Here is a 27,972-nt window from a genome sequence, read left to right on the forward strand (position 1 = left end):
TGAACTCATCACCCCAAGATCAACAGTTGCATGTTCTACCAACTGAGCCAGCCAGGCACCCCTGTCTTAAAAATATCCTTACAATATTTGTATCCACTTAAAGTTGGAAACTGACATGTCCATATACCCTTGACTACTCCACTCCCAAAACCCCAGCAATAAAAATTTCATTTGATGAAAATTTTTGTTACTAATTTATAAATTTCCACAATGGGGGTGGGGGGGGGGTGACATCTGATTACCACCACAATGTAAAGAAGCCAAAGGCATTCCTATATAAAATCAAATCCGCTCTTGTGGGAAATGACGTTGGTACTTTAAAGTAGTACCTATTATTTAAAGATGGAAATAAGGTATATTAACACTGTATTTTTTTATATTTTCTTATTTATTTTGAGAGAGAGGGGAAGGGAGAGAGAAAGAGAGCATGCATGAACACAGGGGAGGGGCACAGAGAGAAAGAGAGAAAGAATCCCAAGCAGGCTCCGTGCTGTCAGCCCAGAGCCCAATGGAACCTGACAGGGGGCTCAATCCCACGAACTGTGAGATCACGACCTGAGCCAAAATCAAGATTCAGATGCTTAGCCAACTGAGTCACCCAGGCACCCCAGTATATTACCACTTTAAAACAAATCATCAAAAGCTAGTGTAGTGACAACTTATAAAAGTAAGTTACAACTTTACTATGTTCTAAGGAATTCATGACAACATTTTTTAACTCTAAATTTGAATACTTAATTAACGTTAGTATCTAATTAGTGTTTAGATCTCATTTGATTCTCATTGCAACCCCAGGAATAGATACGGCAAATTATTACCACTCATCTTTGGCTTTAAAAAAATGACCAGTTTAAGGTCACATAACTAACAAGTAGCTAACAGATCATTCTGATGAAACCTGTTAACATAACAGTCAATGCGTAATGCCTTAATTAATTTGTTTGGGGGACAGCCCTAAATAAAGATTCTTTGTGGGCAAGTTAGGTTCTAAAGTCAATACGTACAACGAAAACTACATATACTTACAATTACCCTTAAAATCTCTTAAATTATCTGTAATGTACACAGACACATTATCTTTCAAGTCCAACACAAGACTGTTTTTCCTCTGTAGTATTAGAAGAAATCACTATAAAATGAACATGGGATGGGAAGATGAAATCACGTGAACATGAAATGAAGTAATTGGCTTGTATTTAGGGGCCATGTCACATGAAAACCCATTACTTTAAAAAATAGACTCCCACTGAATGTGGCAAGAGACCTGAGCAACTGAACCAAACAGAGAGAAAACAAAAATTCTCCAATTCACCCTTACTCCTAGATATACACACCGAGTATTTTGATGGAACAAGTCTGGCCACATTAGCATGATGAAGTACAAGTATGGTATAATTCCACTGTACTTGTACCTTCGTCCAAAAGGAATATTAATTTTGGGCTCTAACCTACACTGCCAGGGTAGATCTTCAATTCTGAGAAGCAAAACAAAAAACATCAACACAAAATTCTAAAGTAACTAGTTCCTAGAGTTTTGGAATCAATGGTCTAAGGTAGATTCTGTTCCTAGAAACCCAAATTTTTATTATTAAAAATTTCAAGTTTACATAAAAGTTGAATGGATAGCACACTATCAATAAACACCTATATGCCTACTTTGTAGACTGCCCCCTTTTTTTGACTGACCAAAAAAAAAAAAAAATAGCAGACATGACATCGCATCTCAAAATAATTCAGTATGCATCTCCTAAAAAGGACATTCTTCCACGTACCACAGTATCATTACCCAGCTATTCCTAATATCATCTAATGCCCAGTCTAAGAATATTCTGACCCTCTCTGACTCTAGGTTTCTCTAAACTTCATCTGTGAATCAATTTAAAGCACTTCGGCTTTTACCAAAGGCCAACATAAGAAACAATGTATAAAGAGCCTGGCCAGACAAATGAATCAAGATGACAGAGTGAAGCATAAACACAGAATTTCTCTCCCCTAATCCCTAATGCAATGAACAAGGTATGTCTTGGTTTTTTTTTTTTTTTTTTAAGTTTATTTATTTATTTTGAGGGAGAGAGAAAGAGAACACAAGCAGGGAAGGGGCAGAGAGAGGGAGAAATAGAATCCCAAGCAGGCTCTGCGCTGTCAGTGCAAAAGCCTGACACAGAGCTCAAACTGACAAACTGTGATATCAAGACCTGAGCTGAGATCAAGAAGAGTCAGACAGTTAACCAACTGAGGCACCCAGTTTTCACTGGGTAAAAGTATTCACCACCAACCAAGCAAGAAAAGGGGAAACTATGCTATTAACTTCAAGGGAACACACACACACACACACACACACACACACACACACACACACACACACACACAAATTCTGGTAGTAGACACAGTGTGGTATGGCTCCTGCCCTTAACCCAATCCCAGAAGCAGTACAGACCAAGGAAGGTAAGTCAACAAAATCCAGGCAATAAGACATGTAAGGTAAGTGAGTAGACTGAGGGAAAACTCTTGTGAATACAAGCCCAGCAGGACTCCAGCAAAGGAAGAACCAGCTGCTAAAGCCCACCATCTTTCAAAGGAACTGTGCTGAGCTGGCTGAGGGAGTCAAAGCCCAAAGGAGTTGGATACTCACTTGGGCTGGGCATGCCTAGTACAGGATAGGTAAGAGGATCTCAGAAGAGAAAGCAGAGGTACTCTAAACGAGGGTTATACTCAGCCTCACCAAGCTCATCCGCTCTCCTATCATAGGCTAGAGAAAACACTGAAAGGAGAACCCAGTACTCAGACTGTAGCTTGGCGGGGGAGAGGACTGGTCATAAATAAGGCAGGAAAGGTAAGAGGATTCACTCTCACTATATCAGAAAGAAGTTCTGAACACAGCTATACATATTAAGATGAAACAAAATGCTGTAGCTACAATGGAAACATGAATAGCACCCCCCCCACACACACACACCCGTCAAAGAAAGCAAAGTTTGGAGATGAGATACACAGACTGACATAAACACAGAGATTTCAGAGATCAACAAAATAACAAAATACCACTAACAAAGATCTGATTTAAAATAGCAAGGAATTTCAAGAACTAGAAAATTTAGATAACCTACCATTTCTTTAATTTCAGACACAGTGTATTTGTATAGGCAGGAGAGTGTGGAGATTTTGAGCTTGGCCTCTGAATCCAAATTGCCTGGATTGAGATCTCAGCCCTGCCCCATGTTAATAATTATGTGACCTAGGATAATTTACTTAACTTAAAGCATAAAGGGTATAGGGCCTGGCACAGAATAAGAGCTCAATATTAGCTATCAATGTCATAAAAAACTTAATCCATTAACATCAGCTGGATGCAAAAAAAAAAAAGCACCAAGGGACTCTACTATCAAAAAACATTGAAATATGTCAGGTGAGCCACATTAAAGCTATGCTCTGCAATTAAAATTAAAGATAGCAAAATGTGTCTGTCCATTCATACAGAAATCTTCTTTAGGGCTACCCCCTCTTTTAAAGCTGAAATAACTTGTTAGAAATGCAAATTCTCTTCAGTAGGTTCCACCCGAGACCTACTGCATCAGAAATTCTGAGGATGGGACCCAACAATGTGTTTTAAGATGACTTCCAGGTGATTCTAATATATGCTAAAGTTTGAAGATCATTGTACTAGATGGTCCTAATGTGATGTACCTCAAATTTAAGAAATACACAGAGATAAATTATTACAAATAACTGTAGGCTAGAAGACTATTCTGCTAAATGACAGCTGGTAAAAGTATATAACCTATATTTTTAAAATATGCATTATTCATATATACAAGCAACCCTCAAGCTTATAAATAAGAGAACTGTTAAAGAAGTTTACTTGGAACCAAGGTCGCATCTGCCCTCTAGGAACAATCTTGTAACCCTTAGTTAAATTCTTAGCTAGGCAACAAAAGCCTTTTAAACTTGAAAACACAGGACAAATGATTTGTTATAGTGAAATATTTTTATGGGTAAAAATAAACCAAAATTCTAACTCAGATCATTGGAAAGATTCACTTTCCCTACCACAACCTTAGCAATGAGAGAAGACAGATTTCTTCCCACACTGTGATCAAAATAAACATTTTTCCTCTTCCTTTCTGCCCTTCTTCCTTTGCAAAAATAGAGACTGGAGTTAAGGGCAGGCACCAGGCACAACTGTGACAGAACAGAAGTACAGGAGAGCTGCAGTGGAGATGGCAGAGGGGAAGGGTGACCACTCTAGCACCTGCACATCTTGGTAACATTGTATACATTTATGCATATGTCTGTCTACTATAAACTTCCACAAGTCAGTTGTTTGGTCTCCTGCTCACAGGTTTATAATACTTGTAGACAAAGAAAGAATTTCAGAACAAGAGATCTGAACATTAAGATGTTCAGTTAAAGAGAATAGCATTAGTGGGTGAAGGTAAGATGAGAAAGAGGCTGTTGACAGAGTCTCAAAGTATCTCCCCACCAAGATGCATATTAACAACAAAGGAGAAAGAATAATTGTACCCTAGAGAAACCTGGTAGCCCATCACCTTAACCAAGTGATCAATACTAACATCAGCAGTAACGGGACAAATTGACCTCATATGCTTCCCAATATGAGGCATTAGGAAAGACAGGACCCTTTTGTTTTTCTGAACAGGCACTAGTTAACATAACTCATCCCTTTCAGACTATAAGGATTAAGATAGTGAAACATCATTATACTTCCTTTCTATACATGTTATACAATAAATGATTTGTATAGTAATAAACTACTTAGCAGATTGCTTTAGTACCTTTACACACTGTATAACTGTGAGCATTAAAAAAAAAAAATCTACCAGCTAAGCAGTAAAAGCCAAATCAAGTATTTCAGGTGTCAAGGGATTAATATACAACAGCTGATAAATTTTGTATACAGTTACTGTTGTCAAAAATTAAAATTAGATGCAATCACCAAACACTGGAGAAAACTGTATTTGTGCTTGTAACAATTTGCAAATCCTTTTGATAGCCTTGTTTTACAATTGAAAATAAATTATGTATTCTTTTCTGCTTCAAGATTTTAAGTTAGGCAAAGATCTCTTAGAACACAAAGAGGAAACCATAAAAGAAAAGTACTACTAAATTAGAATTAATCAAAATTTAAAATTTTGCTCTTCCAAAGACATTTAACATAATGAAAAGGCAAATCAAAGAAATAATAAAAGACAACCCAATTAAAAATGGGTAAGAGATCTGAATAGACAATTTGATATATGATGATTACAAATGGCAAATAAGAACATGAAAAGATGCTCAACATTTCCAATCATCAGGGAAACAAATTAAAAGCACAACAGTACCACCACACACCCATTAAAATGACTAAAATTTAAGAGTGACAATAACAAGTACTGATGAGGATGTGGAGCTATTGGATGTCATATACAGGAATGCAAAATGATACAGACATGTTGGAACAGTTTGGCAAAAAGTTAAACATACACTTACCCATATGGCCCAGCAATCCCATTCCTGGGGAAACAAGAACATACGCCCCCCCCCCAAAAAAAGACTTGTACAGGAATATTCATAGCAGCTTTATTTACAATAGCCCCCAACTAGAAACAACCCAAATGCCCACCAACTGGTGAATGCATAAACTCTGGTATGTCTGTATAATACTGCTCAGCAATAAAGCTACTGCCACGTGCAACAACTTGCACGAATCTCAAAAGCATTCAGTGAAAGAAACCAGACAGAAAAGAGTACATTCTATACAATTCCATCTATATGAAGCTCTAGAAAAATCAAAACTATAGTGACAGAAAGCTTATCAGTAGTTGCCAGGAACCAGTAACAAAGGGACAGAATTGAAGGCAAGGGGGCAAGAGGGAACTTTCTGGGGTGATGAAAATATTCTCTGTGATTGTGGTAGTGGACACACAACTGTGTTCATTTGTCAACACTCATCAAATTGTACACTTCCAATTGGTGAAGTAAATTGTATGTAAATTATAACTCAAAGCTGATTTTAAAATTTAAAAATAGCAAAAATGGTTACCCTTAGGGTACTGACTAGAAGGGAGTACAAAGGAAACTCTGGAGTACTGGTATTGTTCTATTTTTTCATCCGGGTTGGGGATACCTGGCTGTTTGGTTTGGGGAAAAAAGTCATTGAGGTGTACAATTATGACTTGTGTTATGTTCTGTACATTTTATTTCAACACAAAGTTTACTAGAAAAGAATGGCTCCTCAACAGTCTGACTTCATACAAATAATGACAATGTTCAAAACTGCAGCCAAGAAAATAAATCAGAAGAAAAGGGGATTCAAACAGCAATCACTTGTCCAAAGTATATTTTCCTATGCAGGGGACTTGACTAATATTCTACCTAGATTAACGCGCGCGCACGTGTGTGTGTGTGTGCGTGTGTGCGTGTGTGTGTGCGCGCGCGCGCGCGCGCATGTGTGTGTGGTTAGGACATGATGGACTTTTCCCCAAACCTTACTCAAAATACACTTTTCTTAAATTAAGTTCACTTTCTTTTTATTCCTAGTGATACACATAACACAAATATACACAGAACACCTTCACTCCAAAATTCAGTTTTCTGCTTGGAAGAAAAAAAAATCTTACTAACCTCTTTCATAAATGACTTGCCTATGCGCACCACTTTTGCAAATAAAATGGGGTCGTGAGAAAGGTGAGGACCAAGGTAACAGAACATATTGAAGACATCTCTCCTCAAATCTTCAAAGCTCTCTGCTTGTTTTGGTGCTCTCTTATTTTGCAAAGCATTAACAGGTGAGCCTTTAGCACCTTTAGGAACGCCAACTCTATAAAAAGAAGCAAAATTTATATGTATACTATGTAATACCCCACTTTAAGTTACCAGTAAGTAAAGCTTTTCTTGCTCAAATTTGCTTTCTACATATCACTTGTGCCTAACTTCATTAATACAGATAATTTATTGGGTAGAAAAAGACAAAAACAATACTCATTTGGAAAAAGCCAGAGCTTAGGGGCGCCTGGGTGGCGCAGTCGGTTAAACGTCCGACTTCAGCCAGGTCACGATCTCGCGGTCCGTGAGTTCGAGCCCCGCGTCAGGCTCTGGGCTGATGGCTCGGAGCCTGGAGCCTGTTTCCGATTCTGTGTCTCCCTCTCTCTCTGCCCCTCCCCCATTCATGCTCTGTCTCTCTCTGTCCCAAAAATAAATAAAAAACGTCGAAAAAAAATTTTTTTTAAAAAAGCCAGAGCTTAGAGAATGTTTCCAATGAACTGCATAAGGAAATCAGAGAAACGCAGATTTCAAGTAACATTTAACATACACTGTATGAATTTGTTCTTAAACTTGGCCAGTATCAGGAATTTGGATATGGGAATGGGGAACAAGAGATGGACCTCAGAGACACTGGAAGATAAAACAGAAAAATATGGATATAACAACAGTGGTTCAAGTAAATAAACATTTCTCAGTCTGGGTTCCCCTACTTAGACTGAGTATGAGGTGGGTGGTGTAGGGAAGGTGAGCAGCATAATGAAAGAAGGTGTCACACTAAAAAGGACAGCATGCCCAGAGTTCTCACCTGCTGAGCAGGTGTCCCGCTGTGGAGTCACAGGGGTCACTCTTTGAGAAGAAGCCTTCAAGGTCCACAGCCCCAGTGGCACTGAAGGCAGCAGCCGGCAGCTACGCACGAGTCACAAGACTGGGGCCTTGGACACAGGCTCTGATCTGTGGGGCTGAAGCCAGAGCTGCTGCCAGTACTGCTCCTAAGTAACCTGCAAGCAGGCTGAGGGCTAGAGGACGGGTGGATGGACACAGTAACTAGGGAGGATGAGAAAGGCTGCACTAGCAATTTTCAGAACAGCAGCCTATATGCCAGGAGAGGTAAGGCAAGCAGAGAGGCAATGTCCTCACTCAGAGCCACTCAACCCAGGACAGAGGGAAATTACACTAAGTAAAAACCTTAGGAATTCTCTGCCCACCCCCAAGAGAGGAGGAAAAGTCAAGAACAGAAGAATGGTGTTTTCACTCTCAATGGAGCACACCCAACCTAGACATCTAAGCTACAATTTTTAGACTGCATTGCAGCACGCATTCTGCACCACCTGGTCTAGACATTAGGAGACAAGTCACTGATTAATACGTATAAGACTGATACGCTCTGAATGGTTCTTACCTTCTAATAAAACATACAGAAGTACTTGCTTGTTTGAGGAGACAAGATAAACATGCAGATTTTTTTGTAGTCATAAGCTATTTCTACCTCAATGATTAGAAAAGCATATAGTAACATACCTTCGGTAGAGAGGCTCTATAGTTATGTGAATGAGCTTGCAAATAGCAAGGGCTATTAGCTTATGTGAAGCTGCATAGTATGGAGGCATCTGATCCATAATGTTCTGTGCATGCTGCCAATCACCAATCTTCAACAAGGCTTCCAACAAACCAAGTTTTTGGTTGTCAGGCGGCTAAAAATGAACATTATAGTGAAGATCCTCAGAATATAGGCACCAATAAATCTCGGCATTTTTTAATTTAAAAAACTGAGCTAAACACGACAATATTGTATGTCAACAATGGCTGCCACCATGGAAAACGCAGTATTTTCCTGAAAGTAAAATCAAAGTTTTTTTTAGCTATTGAAAAAAACAACAGGATTTGCTCTTTGATTTAGCAGACCCAGCATGAGAGTTTATAGACCTGGAATTAAATCAAGTTCTATTTAATGCTTTATTGTGCCACAGGAAACTAGAATTCATTCATATTTGAGAATCCCCTTAGGACTTGAGAGACATTAATACACAGAGCACAAATATAGTCATATATTTTACTTAGAATACACTTTGAAATTTGTGTAAGAAAAACATAGCGGCCTCTTTTGGGAAGATGCCAATAAGATTAAAACTAAAACCACCTTTGCAAATTAGTATTCCAAAAACCAGATTTCACTACATTTAAAGTTAATAAATTATTCTCCCATAAGTTGATGAACTATTACAAGTTAAATTTCAAATTCTAAATCCAGAGGACAATGTTAATCTTATAAAAATGAACTATATACCTTCTCTACTTTCTCCTCTTCTTTTTCCTTTTCTTTCTCTCGCTCGTCGATTTTTTCAGAAGACAATACAACCATCGTAAGTTTTCTAACAATTTGCTTAGCTTCTACAATTTCTCGTTTGTGTTCATCCATAATGCAATTATCAGCTGGAAGAAGCTAAAAATGGTTCATTAATGTTTCATAAAATAGCTAATACTGTTTGCACATATAAAAAGCAAACACTATCTTCCCTGAATTGATAAAACTGTAAATAAGGCCTAGCCTATTAATGGCCATGGTTTGCTTTCAAAATAAGCTTCTCTCAATTATTTTCTTATAATCTAACAAAGTTAAGTACCTGAATTTTGTACACCTTTTAAAATCAAGTAGCAGTTCGAAGTTCTTTTGTCTTCTTTCTGTTAGAGGTCCTAAATTAATACAATAATACAACAGTGATGCTTACCATTCAATTTATTAACGTACCCAAGAAAATGTATGCCTGTTCCATGAAAAATATCAGAGTTCCCCTTTAAAGGCCAAACTCCATATTTAAAAAGTACTTCATAAGGATCCAATTTGGGAGAGGTTAGCTACTGAATTATATGAAGGGGTAAATTTATTTCCTCTAGATGAAAAATCTCAAGTAGAAAAATTATGAACAACTTGACATCTCACTTTTCATTTCCTAATACCTACTATTTGACTTAAGTCACAAACTAGTTTCTAGTTTATTACAAAAGAGAAAGCAGCATGTGTACAGTCAACTCTCCATTATGAAAAAGGATCACGTTATCTCTAGTACAGCCATCTTGCACACATGGAAGATGGTTAATGTAGATATTTCATAAAATAGATAAAAAACCCAGACACAGAAAAATACAGCCAACAAATCGTTATTTACTAGTTTCTTCTAAGCACTCAGTGTTCCTGCCCTCAGAAATGCATAATATATTTCAGTAACTAAGTCTAATGCGAAGTAAATAATCAGTAAACAATGAAAAGAAACATAGTGAAAGATTAAGCTACATATTGCAGACTTCATCCCCATTAGTCAAAAATGGGAGAAAAGTCACTAAGGACTGATGCAAGAAGGTAAGCAAGACTTTTTCTCATTCTTTCTGCTCTCCACTGGCCATCAAACCCATTTTTATTGCTTTACTTATGTACCTGCTGTAGGTCCTCATCTTTTACCTAGATTAATACAACTGTCTCTAAAAATATCCCATTATAATGAACTGTAAGTTTCTTTTTCTTCAACATTTTATTTTTTTAAGCAATCTCTACACCCAATGTGGGGCTCAAACTCACAACCCCGAGATCAAGAGTCACATGCTCTACTGACTGAGCCAGCCAGGCACCCCTGTAAGTTTCTTACAGTACTCTCAATTTCTAGTTTTGTGTATTTTGAGAATATGCAATTAAGTGCATACAAAGTTACAACTGTTTTATCTTCCTAGAGAACACAACTTTATTAATTATGAAGTGACTATCTCTTTTTGCCAAAAAGTTTATTTTGTCTGTAACAGCAATAATTTCCCTGGTATATTTTTCCCACCCTTCTACTTTCAACCTTTATCTGTCCTTAGGTTTTAGAAGTCTCATGAAAAATAAACAATAAACTGGTTTTTAATCCCATCTCAAAATCTTTGACACCTTAACAGGAACACTTAGGCCACTTGCATTTATTGTCAAACTCAAACATTTCAGTAATAAATCTATCACCATCTATCATATTTCCATTTGTCCTACCAGTCTATACTTGCCTATAGACTCATACCTGTCTTTGAATTCCCCTTTTACTGACAAATTTTCCATGTTCACAGTTTGTACATCACTTTTCTACTTTAAATCTTGAAGGGCTCTCTACTCCCAACAAGAAAAAATCCGAACTCCTTACTATGGCTCTTAAAAGGCCCTGGAAAGTGTAGCCCCAACCTACTCTTCTCCATCTTCATCCACCTCCCCATAAACTACCCGAGCGAGGCTCCAAGTACTCGGAGCTTCCTGATGTTCCCCTAAGATAATAATGAAGCCCTTCAATACTCCTGCCTTTATATTCAGTTAATTCTACCTACAAAGCTTCCCGCCTTTAAAGCCAGGCCAACACCGTGTCATCTACCAACATCCCAGTTCAACATCACTAGTCTGGAAAAGCCTTCCAAAATGCCCCCAAACAGACATGGTTACTATCTATACTGAGCCCCCACAGCACTTTGTGAGTACCTCCAATATAGTAGTTACTATATAATGCAAAATGTCTTCTCCATTGCTAGACTATGACTGCTTCCAAGGTAGAGACTAAGTTTTAGTCTGTAACTATAGTACATGACAGACAAGGAAGTCAGAAAATGATTTCAAAGACAATGACGATGTTGTCAGCTTTGGACAGAGTTAAGTCCATAGATATCCTACTATATAACCAAATAAACAGGAATTTCTATACTACAAACCTAGTTTTTTCAAATTGACAGGCTAAACTGCTGCTAAACTGAAGGTCATCAATCACATTAACATACACACCCTTCCAGATCCTGGGTCCAGCAACAGAAGCACAATACCAGTCATTTATTACCATTAAAAACATTAAAAACGTAAGAAAACCATTTTAAATGGTTTTGATGGTTTTTAAATGGTTTTAAATGGCAATTACTGTTTGTTTGTTTTTTAAATATACAGTTGCCCATTCATCTTGAATGCCTACAATTAACATTTTGGGAAGAAGGAAAAAGTATCTTAGGTAATCCCATATTTGTGACAATTTGTGTATAACAGAAAAGTCTAAAACCACATTGATTAGGACTTGGCTTCCTCTCAATGAGATACACCTTGCTGACATTAACAGCTTTAATTTCATAGCCAACCTCAAACTCTGTGACAAAAGGTACTTAATTTCCACAGTTTGTCAAAGAATTACATTCATTCACTTCATAAAGTAAACACAAAGCAATAATGCATTAGGGCTTCCAAAATTAGAACCGGAGAGCCTAGGACCAATCTTGAAGTACTATATGGCTGCCTACTCCTCTTCCCACCCCTGGGATAGACAGCCAAATATCCTTAGCAGCCCACTTGACTTACATGTACATAAAGATCATCTAAATCAATAAGATTAAATTGTAGAAGGACTGCTGCAACTCTGTATAAAGATGAAGGAGTCTCTCCATTTGGTTCCTTGAAAAAAAAAAAGTTTCTATTTAGTGCATAAAGTACAACTAAAATCATATTCTTTACCTACCAATAACTAAGAACAATTACATCAAATAACTCTAGATCAACAATAAGCTTCACTGCTCTTCCTGATCATACATAACATCTGAACTGAGGACAAAGATAATTAGGGAAACAGCCCTTTTCATCTTCTGATGAACACAAAGAAAGGTTTCAAAAATGGACACACTTCACAGTACATGCAAATATTTTTTTAAAATCTGAAAATTAAAGAGAATAAGTGATATTTTACCCTGCATAATAATTACTTTTGGTTTCAGTTTTTATGTGTTTTCTTAACTCACTTTTCCAAGTAGTTCTCAGTGGAGATGCAGACAGACAAGAATGACAAATTTGGAAGTGCCAAACTATCTGTGTCTGCTTTATACTTTTCTCCCCCTTCTTTTATTTCTGCGGTTTTGTGCTAAGTGTATCTGCTTGTCAATTGATTTCCCCTTCCAAACAGGTCTCTATACTTATTACACATGGATAAATCAACATTTTAAAATACAGAATGGTCAATTCCAACCAAGCCGGCCCTGTGGACCCTACACAGAAACAAAAAGACTTTCTCCGAATTTTTAAACTGCTCGGGGTCAGATGAATGGAAGACTGAAGCCAGGACAACTGGCAATTACTAAACGGCAAAATGCAAATAAAAAGCAAACAGTGACAATACATTATGTTCTGCTTCTACTCAGCGCTGAAAACAAGTTCTTTGTGAGGCTCCCCACAATTGCGATAGGTGTTATGGACATAACAAAGGAAGCTAACCAAACTAATGGATATCATATAAAGAAGTCTTTGTTCACTCTATTTAAGACAGGTACATCTTCAACTTAACAAGTTTAATTCTAAATACATAAATGATTATTTAGTATCAAAACATTTTCCCATAAAAACAAATGGTCAGGGATTCAGAGCAAACCCACAAAAGCTTATTATCTGACTTGGATCCACCAGGAACACTCTCATTATTCCCATTATCTCCGTTTTAATGAGTTCACAAGAAGCCCCTGACTCCCAGACCAAACATCAACTCCCATACTCTAATCCTCATATTGCTCTGCACAATCCCTGTCCTGTCCTAACCCACCTTTCTGCATTCTTGAAAAACTTCCATGGAATCCTCTGGAATTCATAATCCATCCTCAGCAAAACCCCCTATATATCCTGAACCTCTCCTCTGTTCCCTTCACCATCTTGCTCGAGCAGACCCTAGCACTCTACAGGAACACTACTCTCACTGTAACCCAGTCAAGTGGTGGCTATTTTCCCCAGACCCTCACACTACTAGGCCTACAGGTGGGGTATGAGTCATCTTTGCTCTTTTATAGTTGTTTTCAGAGTATTTATTCTCCCTCCACCCTCCCCTAAAGCCCACTCAGCTCTGAACTTCCAGTCATTCTCCCTCACTACTGCTGTGATCTAGTCTCATTCCAGTGTGGTCAAAGAAAATATTTTGTATGATTTCAATGTTTTATATTTACTGAAAAGTGTTTTGTGGTCTACGATAGGGTCTATCCTGGAGAAAGTCCTGAGTAAACTAGAGAAAAATATGTAATCTGTTGTTGCTAGGTAGTTTTCTGTGTGTGTCTGTTAAGTCTAATTGGTTTATAGTGGCTGTTCAAGTCCTGTTTCCTTTTGTCTAGGTGTTCTATGCATTAATGAGAAGGGGTATGGAAATCTCTAACAATTATTGTAGAACTATTTCTCCCTTCAATTCTGTTAGTGTATGCTTCATGTATTTTGAGGCTCTATTTGGTGCACATGTGTTTATAACTGTTTTATCATCTTAATGGGTTGACCCTTTTATCAATATATAATGTCCTTTGCTGTCTACGGTAAAAATTTTTGTCTATCTTGCCCGATATTAGAATTGCCACCCCAGCTCTCTCCTGGATACTATTTACATAGGATATCTATTTTCATACTTCCACTTTGAACACATTTCTATCTTTGATCTTAAAGTGAGTCTTACGATAAGCATATAGCTGAATGTTTTCTACATTCTGCCAAACTGCCTTTTAATTACAAATTTTAATCCATTTACTAAATTTTAATCCATTTACACTTAAAGTAATTACTGACAAGGAAGGACTTCTGCCATTTTGCTATTTGTTTTCTACATATATCATTTTTTGTTCCTCATTTCTTCCATTACTGCCTTCTTTTGTGTTTGATTTTTTCCCTGTAGTGTACTTTTTTGATTCCCTTCTTTCCTTTGTTTTTTAGTTATTTTCCTAGTGGATACTGCAATTAATATTTTAAACTTCTAACAATGTACTTTGAACTAATACCAACTTAGCTTAAATAGTATACAAAAACTCTGTACCTATACATCTCAATCCTTCCCCCTTTTATATTGTTATATTATGTTCCAATTAGATTTATAATTGTTTTTATTCCTTTGTCTTTTAAATCATGAGAAAAAAGGAGGAGCTACAAACCAAAAACTACAATAATATTGGTAATTTTGGCTTTTTTGTTTACCTATGTAGTTACCTTTACCAATATTCTTTATTTCTTCATATAGCTTCAAATTACTGTCTAGTATCCTTTCATTTCAGCCTGAAGGACTCTCATCATTTCTTGTAGGGCAGGTCTACTAGTGACAAACTCCCCCAGCTTTTGTTTATCTTAGAATGTCATAATCTCTCATTTCTGAAGGGTAGTTTTGCTGGATACAGAACTCTTTACTGACAGTTTTGTTCTTTCAGCACTTTATATATGCCACCCAATGCCTTCTGAAGAAAAACCAACTGTTAACCCTATTGAGGATCTTTTGTATGCAAGGGGTCATATCTGTTTTGCTGCTTTCAAAATTATCTTTGTCTTTCAACAATCTGAGCATAATGTGTCTTGGTGTGGATCTCTTTGAGTTGATCCTGCTTAGTGTTTGTGGAGCTTCTTCAATGTGTAGATTCACATCTTTCATCACATTTGGGAAATTTTCAACCATTATTTATTCAAACATGCTTTCTGTCCCTTTTCTCTCTGCTTCTGGGACTCCAATACACATAATGGTACTGGATGGTGTCTTCTAGTCTCTTAGACTGTTCATTTTTCTTCATTCTTTTCTCTTTCTGCTCCTCATACCGGATAACCTCAATTGGCTCATCAAGTTGGCTTGTTGTTTCTTCAGCCGTCTCAAACCTGCTGTTGTACCTCTCTAGTGAATTTTTCATTTCAGTTATCTTACTTTTTTACTCCAGAATTTGTTTGGTTCCTTTTTTATAATTTCTATTTCTTTACTGATATTCTGTCTGGTTTCCTTTAGCTCTTGGCCTATGGTTTCCTATAGATCATAAACATATTTAGGACTGATGATTTAAATTATTTACCTAGTAATTCCATCTCCTGGGCTTGCTCAGGGATAGTTTCTGTTTATTTTTTTCCTTGTGAATGAGCCATACTTTATTTCACTGCATACCTCGTTATCTCTTTTTGAAAACTGGATATTTTGACTATTATGTGACAACTCTGAAAATCAAATTATGCCCCATCTCTGGGGTTTGTTGATGCTTAATGTGGGTTACTGTTGTTTTCTTATTTAGTGACGACTTATAAAGTCTATATTATTGTCGTGTGTGGCCACTGAAATCTGTTGTTAGCTTAGTGGTCAGCTACTGTTTTGAGTTTTCTTAAGGGCCTGAAGCCCGGAAAAAAAGAAAAAAGAAAGAGAAAAAACACTCTCCCAGTCTTTGCATACTGGCTCTGTGTTCAGGCATGCCTCAACACTTGGGCAAGCCATTTACAATTCCTAGTCTTCACTTCCTGCTTGCACAGAGCCTGAATGCCAGCCAGAGGAAAAAGCTTAGGATCTTTTCAGCCCTTTTCTAATTACTTATCCAGTTCTGGACATAAGCATGGCCTTTTGTTCCAATTCCCTGGCACATGCTATCTCCTTATCCAACTTCTTTCTTCCCAGGCTTTCAGTCTCTGTATTGCTTCTCTCACTGCTGTCTCTTGTTCCAGGCCGCAAAAGCTAGTAGCTGTGCCTTCAAATCCTTTTGGCAAAAGCCACCCCAGCTCTGGATATGTTCCTAGTCAAGCCAAACAAAACAGGCCCTTACACCAGTCCTTCAGAGAAAAGCCAGAGAGGTCGCAACTCACAATTTTTTGTGTCCTCTGGCATTACCAATCTACGCTAGGAGTGCAGGCTTCTATCTTCATGGCCATCATTGAGGGACAGTAGGCAGGCAATTTATAACATAACAGTGCTCTCTTAGCCCAAAACAGCAGCTTCTTTCTTCACTAAGCCTTTCTTCAGTTGCTGTAAGTTATTTTTACTAAATTCCAGAATTCTGTTAAAAGTTTATTGACAGTTTTTGCCAGTTCATTAGTTGCTTTTATTGAGGGACAGAGCTCTGCTGTTTTCAGTCAGGTCCTACTGTTGCCATCTATGTACTCGTGGGTCACAGCCCTTCACTTAGCAATGATCTTATAGCTTCTGATTCACTGTCACTCTGTCTGACTCTATTCCTTTAATTTTTTAGAGGTTTTCACATATATGTAAATAATACTTCCATCATGCTGGCCTCTTGGCACCCTGAGCTCCTTTCTTTCAAAGATCTTCTCCTATTCCCCATCTCAGCCATTCACTCCATATCCTAAACTTTAATATTACCAATAACTACAACCCCCCTCAAAATGTCAATTTCACATATCCACCCTCAAATGGATCCTTAATGCTGCCGGACAATCATACCCTATTTCTCTCATCCATTCACTTTCCTACCCTCCTATATAAACTGTTTTCTACATTCTCTCCTAACCTTCAATACCTCCTCTCTCATCCTTTCATCTGATGACCTTGTTTTCAATTTCAGCAAGAAAACTGGAACAATCGTTAAAATTTCTACAAACTTCCACCATCACATCTATCCACCTACCAACAGCTATACCTACATGTGCTGCCTTTCCAACCGTTATTCTAGATGAACTCTCTATGCTCCCATTTAAAGTCAATCCATCCATTTATACCATAAACTCTTCTATCCTACTCAAGAACATTACTCCAATAATTCTGTCCTCTCTCTCCTATATCACCAGTTTTCCTCCTTTCTACTCAATCATTCCCATTAGCATAAAAATATGTTCTCTCCCCCATCTTCAAAACATCTTCTCTCTTGAGCTCACTTCCTCTGCCAGCTACCTTTGTGCCTCTCTGTAACAACTCCTTATAGAGTTGTCTATTCTCACTATCTCCAATTCCACTCTCCCTATTCTTTACCACCACCCCAACTTTACCAAAATGGCTAGCTTTGCCCTCCCTGATGATAAATCCAATGACCAAATTTTAGTCATTTAAGATGAGGCATTTAACAGAGGTCATTGTTCCTTCTTCCACTTAGCTTCCAATATGCTACATTCTCTTTGTTTTCCTCTTATCTTGTACATTCCTTCTATATCTCCTTTGCTGATTGCCCCTCTTTTCCTAGGCCCTTTAACATTGGAGTGCCAAGGCTGGGCCCTGGGTTCTCTTCTTGTGTTCCTATACCCAACTCTTGATGATTTCATCTAGTATCACAACTTTAAAGATCATCTACATGCTTTTGACACCTACATTTCTATTTCTAATGCAGTCCTCTCTCCTGAATACCAGATTTATACATCCAGTTATTTACTCAACATCTCACTTGGATATCTAAGACATCTCAAATTTTACATATGCAAAACTCAATTCCTGATTCCTACCCCCAATACGCCAAACCCATTCCACCCGAAATTTACTCTACCTCAGTTGATGATGACACCATGCTTTTTACTGCTCAGTCCAAAAAAAAGTTGGAAATAGCCTTAACTCTACTTTAGAACATTGTGTATCTAATCAATCAACAAATACTACTGGCTCTACCCTTCAAAATATATTCAGAAGCTCATTAACTTCCAACTGTTACCATAACCATATTGCTTCTTTGAAAACCTAAGTCAAACCACACATGTACACAGTGTCTTTTGTCTCTCTTATCTTTCTCTCTCGCACATACACACATACCACTCATGTCACCATTAGAGGCAGCCACTAAAGAAACTCTTTACTCTGAAAGCTAGTAATTAATGGGGCATGGGGGTAGAGAATGAAGCATTTGTCCTGCCTTTCCAGTAGAACTGTATTTCAGGACAACAAGCAAGCCAAGTTGAGAAGGAACAATTCTTCTTTACAGACGAATAATAGCTAATAAATGCAGAAGACACGGTAACATTAGTAAGTCAGTAATTTGGAACCCCTAAGAAAATAACTGATTCAGGAAAAGATCATCCATGTATTCTAAGCCACTTAATGTAAGGTTAATGAAAAACTGGATATTCACATGGTGCCAAAGTATCAACCTACAGATAACTTCCTATTAACATGAGGGGAAATGTCATTGTTGAATAAAGGAATTAGACTGTCATCAACTTATCGGAACATTAAAAATCAGGCAGGTATGAGACGTTATGGTATGAAACATACAACACAACCTATGAAGCCTTTTGCCATTAAATATTTTACCTGAACACAGTCAAGCTCTTAGACCTAACTCTAAGTACACATGACAAACAAGGAACAAAGAACAAATTAAACCAACCATGGAAAAGCAATCAGATATATCTAATGCTTGGAAGACTAACGGAGTCTTCCACGGTAATGGTCCCAACAAGTTAATGCCATTAAAGGAAGGAAGGTGGGTGGGGGGGACACACTAGTCTAGATTAAAAGAGACTGAAGAATCCTAACAATCAAATACAATGCATGGCCTCTGATTGGATCATTGTTTGAACAAAACAGTTGTAAAATTATTTGGGAGACAATATGGGAAATCTGGATATGGTCTGAGTTTATTATATAGTAACAGTCTAGTTAGATATGAAACTGGTATCACGGTTATATAGAAAAAGTCTTTACTTTTAAAAAGTACAAATTCACGTATTTAGGAGTAAACGTTCATGGTATCTGTAATATAAATTATTTCCAAAAAAAGTATAACATGTTAATAAACTTACTTCTAGGTGATGGGATTATGGGTATTCATTACACTATTCACTCTTTTCTATATGTTTGAAATGTTCATAATAAAGTAAAAACATAAAAGAGAAACAAAATGAAAAAATTAAGTCAGGTCACATCACTCTCCTACTCAAAATCTTCTAAGAGCTTCACAGCATCAAAGTCAAAACCCTTGTGGCACTAGCCCTATGTGATGTGGTCTCTCATCTTTGACCTCATCTCCTACCACACTCCCACTCAATCAGTCGGATCCAGCCACACTGGTCTCCTTGCTGTTCTCCAGCACATCAGGCATGCTCACACCTTACGGCCTTTGCACTGGCTGTTCTCTTTCCCTAGAGGCTCTTCCCCAAATATCTGTTTACACCTCCCATCCTTTGTTTCTTTGCTTAAATGTACCTTTTCAATGAGGTACATACTCTCACTCTTCTATGTAAAGTTGCAACCTACCACTCTGGCACTCCCACTCTTCCTTATCCTGCTCTACATTTTTTTTTGTCCCATCTCACTGATCACCTTCTAACATACCATAGTTTACCTTGAACATAAGCGTCATGAAGGCAAGAATTTCTATTTGTTTCCAAATGTAGTCCCAGCACCTAGAACATTATTGCCTGGCACATAAAAAGTGCTAGATCAATATTTCTTTTTTTTTAAGATTTTATTTTTTTTAAGTAATATCTATACCCAACGTGGGGCTCAAACTCACAACCCCAAGATCAAGAGTCTCATGCTCCACCGAATGAACCAGCCCCGTTGATTAACATTTCTTAAGTGAGTGGATTTAGGTTATAATAGTACCTAACCATGACACCACTATTACTACTATTGCCATGTTCTGAATCCAGAAATCAAGGGCCTTGGTATGGGTGAGAGTCATCATCTCCTTCCTCTTTCCTGTGGCAAGACAACTCCAGCCAAGTTTATCTTTTGGTACCCTCACACTTTCTAGGACACCTTTCTTTCTGACCTTTACGCTGATCTTCACGCTATCCTTAAGCCCTCTATTACAGCCATCCCTGTTATGGGCATCAAGCAGATGTGCCTGCCAAATTTTCCAAAATGTGCTCTAAAACTGCTTACATCCCCTACCATCCTTCCAAGTCAAAACATCCAGTATAGCTGATCCCAGGCTGGAACTAGAATAAAATCACTCTCACAGACTTCACAGCAGATAATAATTAGCTCTGTCTAGAAGTCCTAGCATTAAGGGGGGGGGGGGGGGGGGGGGGGGGGGGGGGGGAAGAAGCCTATTAATCCAAATAATTCCCAACTGGTTGAAAATACAGGTTGTGGGCAAGGGGAGTAAACATTTTCAGGCAGTGAAAGGAAGAGGGGAGGACGGGGTCAGGCAAGGGACCAATACACAAGGGTGACCATATATACCAATTCCCAGGGTTACATCCCCTAAGCAGTTCTTCATTTTCATGGCTGTCCTTACTTTACCTCCCAGACCACAATTTATCTAATATCTTTGACATTTCTTCCTCTATCCTCAGTGGTCCTTAAGACTGCAGATTTGCACAAGATAGCTCAGGCAACAGAAACAAAAGAATGGTGTTACACAGAGCCAACACAAGGGTTACTCTTTCCAATAACAGGTTACTTCTAAATCAAATGTCTCCTGATTAGGTATTTCTTATATCAGAAAATCTATTTTAAAAAAAAGATTATTCCAACACTGTCAACCCCAATATTTTAATTCAGCTGAAAAGTGTTATCGTTACGAGGAACATTTTCATATAAAGATCTTTAAATTCTAAAACTCACATTCAACTAATAATACTTGAGGTTATGCAGTAGGTCATCATTATTCACTGTAGTATGTTCTGAAACCTACAGTCTCCTAAGCCCTAGCCTATGTTCTAATTAATTATGCCCAAGTTAAATTTTAGCTATCCTATCGCTTCAGCAGTTGGCTTCATGTTCTCAAACCCAAAGCAATCACAGCACATCTTAAGATGTGATGAATACTTCAACTTCTCTTTCCCTGTACTAAGAGTGGACTCCTTGGCTGCTGGTAGGAACAGGAAAAGCTGCCATCACTAGTTTTTGGACAAACGTGAAGTACTCCAGCCTAGAAACCCTGCCATGTGTCTTGTTTGGTATCAAAATGTTTCATGAAGTTCTGATCTGATTTCTCTTCTGGAGCATCCCAGAGAATAGAAAATGCAAGATAAGCAGAGGCATTAAGTGGTGTTATCTTTTGAGAATCCTAAAAGAAATGTGAATTTGAGCTCCAGACGACAGGAATAGATACTCTTTACCAGAGTATCATCATTGTCTAGCAAAGCAACAGCACATCATAAACACCCCATAAATGAGTATTTCTTGACTGAATATCATAGGCAGGTAGACAAATTAGCAAAGCTATACCAAAAGGACAATAAAGGCCTTATTGTGTTAAAATCTTCCATGCTATCGTGAGCACTAGCTTACTAAAAACACAGATCACTCATTTACAATTAGTGAGCATTTATTGTAGGCTAAGCAGTCAATTAATCCAGAGAAATTAGTAAAAGAAAGACCCTGCCCTAAATGGCTCACAGTCTGGCAAAGGACACAGATATAGTTTATGTTAATATAACCTGCTAAGTGCTAGAAATCTGTGTCAAGTTCTAGGAGAAGAGATTAAGAAATAACTAATTCCGCATGGGTGAAGTGCCAGCCAAGACTTTACAGAGCAAGTAGCACTTGATCGTAAAGAATAAATAGGAGTCCTCAAGATGAAGAAAAGACAGGTGAGATGGATAAGAATAGTTTTCTAGTTATAAGGAACTGCATGTAAATAAGTGTCTATACATAGCAACATCTATACCTAAGTTCAGGAAATGGCTAGTAATTTAATATGACTAGAATATCAGATTTGAGGGGGAGGGGGGGAAACACTAAAGATAAGGCTGGAAAGATAGAATAGGGCCAGATTGCGAAGAGCCTTTTCTGCCACATTTAGAAGTTTGAATTTTATCCTACAGACAAAGGTTTTTGAGCAGTGTGTCAATTCAATCTCTTTTAGAACGTAACAGTAGTAATAACATGAAAGAAAGACTTAAAGAGAAATAATCAGAGGCACAGACTTGCTAGATAACTATTACAGTGGTTTAGGTGAAAAATGATGTAAAACATGCATTAAAAAATTCCCATGGTCATTGTCTATACAACAGAATTCTAAACCCTTGACAATCTAAAGTGTGCCTACCTTTCCAACTTTACTTCCTGTTTCTTCTTTTCTCTCCCTGCATATTACAATCCAGCCACATCAGACTATGTATCATTTCTTCAATCTGTCATATACGTTCATACTGCCACATCTTCACTCACACTATTTGTTACTTCTTAACAGACAACTTCAACAAACTCCTATTCATCTTTCAAGGACCAGGTTTAAAAAGGGTTATACCTATAAAGTCTTCTCTGGTTCCATCTCCCCCAAAGCAAAAATTTATCATGCTTTCCTCTAGGCTTTCACATCACACCAATCATACTACTAATATAGTACTTAGCACAAGGCATTGTTAGTTATCCATTTATCTACCACCTCTGCTAGAATGGCTGAGCTAAAACCAATTTACAAATGTTAAGTTGCAAATATAAAACCATGAGATTAATCTCTCTCTATATATACATATATCTGTGTACACGCGCACGCGCACACACACACACACACACACACACACGTTTTTTTTACCTGGTAAAACTTGAATTTGAACCCAAGAATATGACACAGTGTTTGCGGTTCACACATACTCATGTAAGATTCTAATAAAGATATAAAGAAGTCATCATGTTCTGGCCTGCATTCAAACACTTCTAAAATGACATCCAAAACTCTATTGGGATCCAGATTAAAGCATCCTGCAACAGATGAGATATACACAAATTCAAAAGTGATTATGTGATTATACATCATTTCTAATAAAGCCATTAGCTTTCAGGGACAACTTACATAAAAAGACAAAATGTTTTTAAGAACAACTTCTTTTATAAGTTTGCTTCCCCTGCACCAGAGGAAAATCTTTATAATTTTTAAGATGATCAAGTCCACTGCCCACATTTTACAGATGAGAAATAGGACTTGCCCAGGATTACAAAGTGGGTTAATAAAAGAACTGGGGCTGGAGCCCAGGACCTGTGACACTAAGTAAACTTTCTTCTATACCACACTGTCTCAGTTCTTGATTACTCAGGCTAGTGAAAAAGATCCACATTTTTAATTCTCAGGATAATATGACAATCAACGTATTTACAAGTTAGGCAACTAAAGGTTTTTCTTTAATGTTTTATGCAGAAGCACCTGGAATGTTGGTAAATAGTTAAAAGCTCAGGTTCATATATGTAGAATATCATTTTTAGAATCATTTCTTAGTTCATCTTACATATACAACAAAACTACAAAATATAACTATACCACTGATTTATATCTGTGGTTTCTGGCAGCATTCTAAAGAAAAAACAGGTATACTACTGATACTGAAGACATGAGAGAATACCAAGGGGTTGGGGACATAACAAAAGAGTATAGATAACACAAGCAAAGAGAGGACGAAAACAGACAATGTAGGTAGCCAAGGAAAGCAAAACAAGCACTGAATAGATGCCGATGGCTACTTATCCTTGCTAATCTCTTAGGGTAAGCTAACAAGGGCCGATGGACACAGATTTAAAAGACATTCCTATCAGCCACCCTATTCTTTTTTTTTTTTAATTTTTAATGTTTATTTATTTTTGAGACAGAGACAGAGCTTGAGCGGGGGAGGGGCAGAGAGAGGGGGAGACACAGAATCTGAAGCAGGCTCCGGGCTCCGAGCTGTCAGCACAGAGCCCGACGCGGTGCTCGAACTCACAGACCTCGAGATCATGACCTGAGCCGAAGTCGGACACCCAACCAACTGAACCACCCAGGCGCCCCTCAGCCATCCTATTCTTGATACATTATTAATTTCACTTGCATTCGGCTTCACTTGTTACCAAAATTACATTATAGTGCAGTCATATCATATGTGTACTTAATTTATGACAATGCAAACATTTACACACAACAAAAAAGAGACAAATAAATTAAAAAAAAATTTTTTTTAACATTTATTGAGAGACAGAGAGAGAAGAGCACGAGCGGGGAAGGGGCAGAGACAGAGACAGACAAGACAGAATCCGAAGCAGGCTCCAGGCTCCGAGATGTCAGCACAGAGCCTGATGCCGGGCTCTAACCCACGAACTGTGAGATCATGACCTGAGCCGAAGTCGGATGCTCAACCGACTGAGCTACCCAGGTGCCCCAAAGAGACAAATAAATTTAAACAATACAGCAGATTATACCCACCATTCCTCTCAATAAAATGAATGCCTATGACCCAGAGTGAGCATGAGATATCAATCTGTTCTTCCCTCAATGTATATCAATTCCCACAGGCCTTGTACATCAAGCTGAATGGAATTCTAGAATTTTAAATTACATGTTTCATTAGACGTAGCTCCTAAATGCAAGCTAGCCACTTCATTGGGGCAAGCAAATAAATACTGATTTCTTCTAATGCTGGAGGAAGGAAAAAAAACAACTGTTGAACTTGGAAATGTTAGTTCTGAACACAGTGTGTTATACATGAGTTAAGAGATTTTTTCAAAGAAAATTCTTATATAACCTATTTTATAAGAGAGTTTGAGTTACTTCTATTAACTCCACACTTATCTTTAATACTATAAAACTAATATATGATTCATAGCATCTTAGCAATCACTTACGAAACCAAACTCTCCAAATATAAAAAGTGTTTCGTTTTATTGTTGTTTTTTTTTTTTATAAAATCCAAAGAAAACATATTCTTCTATTTCTCATACTAAGGGGAAAAAAGACTAACAAAGGATCATGTCTTACTGAAAAGAGCTCCAGATTCTCATAAATTCTCCAAAGAAATATTTACCTGAAGGTCTGAGAAGAAAACTTCTAAATATTTTTGCCTCTCCCTATACCCCCAAAAGGTATGGCTTACGAATGTAAAAGTGACTCCAAAATACCAAATGGAATTTTTTTTTTATAATTTGAGAGAGAGAGAGATAGCAAGAGCGAGCATTTGGAGAAGAGGGGCAGAGCAAGAGAGGTAGAGAATCTTAAGCAGGCTCTATGCTCAGCATGGAGCCCAACACAAGGCTTGATCCCACAACCCTGGTATCATGACCCAAGCCGAAATCAAGAGTCAGACACTCAACCTACTGAGCCACCCAGGCACCTAGCAAATGGAATTTTTAAAAGCAGCTGGTGGAAATATAAAATGTAAAATGGTACACCTACTTTGTAAAACTACCAGGTCCCTCAAAAGTTAAACTGGTAACTACCCTATGACCCAGCCATCTCATTCCTAGGTATATACCCAAGAGAAATAAATGTCTATGTTCATACAAAGACTGTATGAACTGATAGCAGCTTTATTTGTAATAGTACACTCTCAAGTGTATCAACATATAAATGGACAAACTGTAGTTCAGTATAACTGTAGTATGTAAGGGGGAATAATTACTTAGCAATAATAAGAACTAATAATACAAGCAACAACATGGATGAATCACAAAATAATTATGCTGCATAAAATAAGCCAGACCAAAAAAGAATACTCACTGTATGATTCCATTTATAAAAGAATTCTAGAAAACGCAAACTAATCTACAGTGACAGAAAACAGATCAGTGGTTACCTGGAGAAGAGGAAACACAGTGAAGGAGGATGAAATACAAAGGTGCAAGACAAAATTGGGGGGTGGGGGGGCAGGAGGTGGCAGAAATGTGCATTATCTAGATTGCAGTGATGTTTTCACAGATGTATACATACATTATAACTCAAATTGTATGCCTGAAATATGCAGTTTATTTATGTCAAATATGCCTGAATAGAGCTGAAAAAAAAAATGCCTCCAACCTGCTCTAACACTGACAATAAAGATTATGAAAGCAAGACCTAGCAAATTCTCCAGCTTTATAACTGCTCTTAACTTACTAAATATAAAATCCAATCACTAAATAAAAATACTCTATCAGAGATGAAAAAAAGATATATTAAATATAATTTTGATAAAATTGTGGGTTTATAATTACCTCTTAAGCTACATACACAAAACCTGTGAAATAAGGACTAGAACAGCAACATGTTACATAGAAATGTTTTGTTTCATTAACATTGCAAAAGTTGAGACCTTCAGCATGCTAGTGTGAACCACCCTCATGTCTTTTTTAACAGTATTACTGCATCAAGGCTATTCTATCAGTGACCTGCACTGTGAGCTACCAATTTCTTTCTAGGTGCAATTTAAGGTAGTAATCTAAAAGAAAAGCTATGTACTTCTATTTATACAGATATCAACCTTTGCATCTTTCACAAAAGAAAAACTGATTTTTGAGTTTTCTATTAAGTGTCTCAGGTGTCATAAGTTAGTCCAACCAATTAGAATGACTTTTGCTCCATAAGATGTTACAAGTAACCAAACCCAGGATTTAGAAAATGATCTTTAAAGCCTTAAAGATTTGCTAAGTAACAGTTAAGCTATTTCATATAGAATAAGATTCTAGTAATAATCAGTAAGCTTAGAATGTCCAAAATAATTTTTTTTTCTAATGGCAGCTGTGGTAGAACATAGGCACTCTTGTGCTCAACCATCTTAGAAAGGCTTTTTTGTCTAGCCCAAGCATCAACAGTCATGTGCTCTTGAAAGAGAGCAGAAGCCTAGCTCCCTACCTCGATCACGAGCTACATTAGGGATATATACACACATATAATGCCTTTATGGCTTTCAAGGAACAAACGGAACCATACTGGAAAGGAGCAAGTAGAAAAATAAGTGACAGATCTGGAATGTACTCACTCCTTCATTTAAATAAACATTAAATAACTACCTGCTATGTGCCAGGTGCTTGTGATATGGAGATCAATAAAAGGCCTAAAAGAGTTCACACCTTTTGGATGACAGGCCTTTGAAGCAATGCACTGAAAAGTAACTCAAGTTTCCCCCGAAAGATAAACAAGATGACTAGTATATTAGAGCAAGTGATTGCAACTAGAGTAAAAGAAAAATATTGATTAAACTGACAATGCCTGTTTTAGCAGTGGGCCAAATTGAGATTACTGACAGAAAAAAAAAAAAATCCCAAGGTAATATTGTAAACAAGACTGGGAGAGATGTCCAGCCTGTACATTTCAGACAAGAAGATAGAAAGATAGCTTCAATCATCATGTTCTGAACAGAAACGACCTTATGAGACAGAGAAAAACCATGCTGTGAACAGAAGGACATGATCTGGCATCTATAATGACTTCAGAAACAGGCCAGGTCTGAATGCTTGTGCCCCACCTCCCAAATTCATATGTGGAAATTCTAATCCCCAATATGATGGTATTTGGGAGATGAGGTCTTTGAGAGGTGATTAGGTCATGAGAGCAGAGCTCTCATCAATGAGAGTAATGCCCTTAAAAAAGAGAAGTCCCCTACCTCTTGTACCATGTGAGGATGCAGCAAGAAGTCAGCAGTCTGCAACCTGGAGGAGGCCTTCACCAAGAACCCAACCATGCTGGCACCCTGATCTTGGATTTCCAGCCGCCAGAGCTGGGAGAAATACATTTTTGTTGTTCAGAAGCCACCCAGTCTGTGGTAATTTGTTATAGCAGTCCAAACGGACTAAAACAAGCTAATAAAAACCTATGCTGGACTATTTCTAAAAAGTAGTAGTATTTGCAAAAAACTGCACATCTGAAGGAAAGAAC

At 37.6% G+C, this 27,972-nt stretch overlaps 1 protein-coding gene across 10 annotated transcripts in view; it reads right to left on the bottom strand.

Annotated features, from left to right (window-relative positions):
* Window positions 1-27,972, bottom strand: part of THOC2 (THO complex subunit 2) — a 111,751-nt gene that overhangs the window by 48,664 nt on the left and 35,115 nt on the right. For 9 of the 10 annotated variants that reach the window (XR_007148835.1, XR_007148836.1, XR_007148837.1 and 6 more), the window contains exons 8-12: window positions 22,918-23,084; window positions 12,107-12,199; window positions 9,050-9,205; window positions 8,284-8,456; window positions 6,625-6,820 (exon numbers count right to left, since the gene is read on the bottom strand). Coding sequence is in view for 7 of the 10 variants with exons in the window: in XM_047843135.1 (XP_047699091.1) it covers window positions 6,625-6,820; window positions 8,284-8,456; window positions 9,050-9,205; window positions 12,107-12,199; window positions 22,918-23,084 (785 nt within the window). In the remaining 3 variants the exon portion in view is untranslated. Of the gene's footprint in view, window positions 1-6,624; window positions 6,821-8,283; window positions 8,457-9,049; window positions 9,206-12,106; window positions 12,200-22,917; window positions 23,085-24,549; window positions 24,668-27,972 lie in introns of those variants that run through there. The other variant, XM_047843136.1, reaches the window with a different exon arrangement.

The sequence above is a fragment of the Prionailurus viverrinus genome, chromosome X (assembly GCF_022837055.1).
Source record: "Prionailurus viverrinus isolate Anna chromosome X, UM_Priviv_1.0, whole genome shotgun sequence".
NCBI lineage: Eukaryota > Metazoa > Chordata > Mammalia > Carnivora > Felidae > Prionailurus > Prionailurus viverrinus.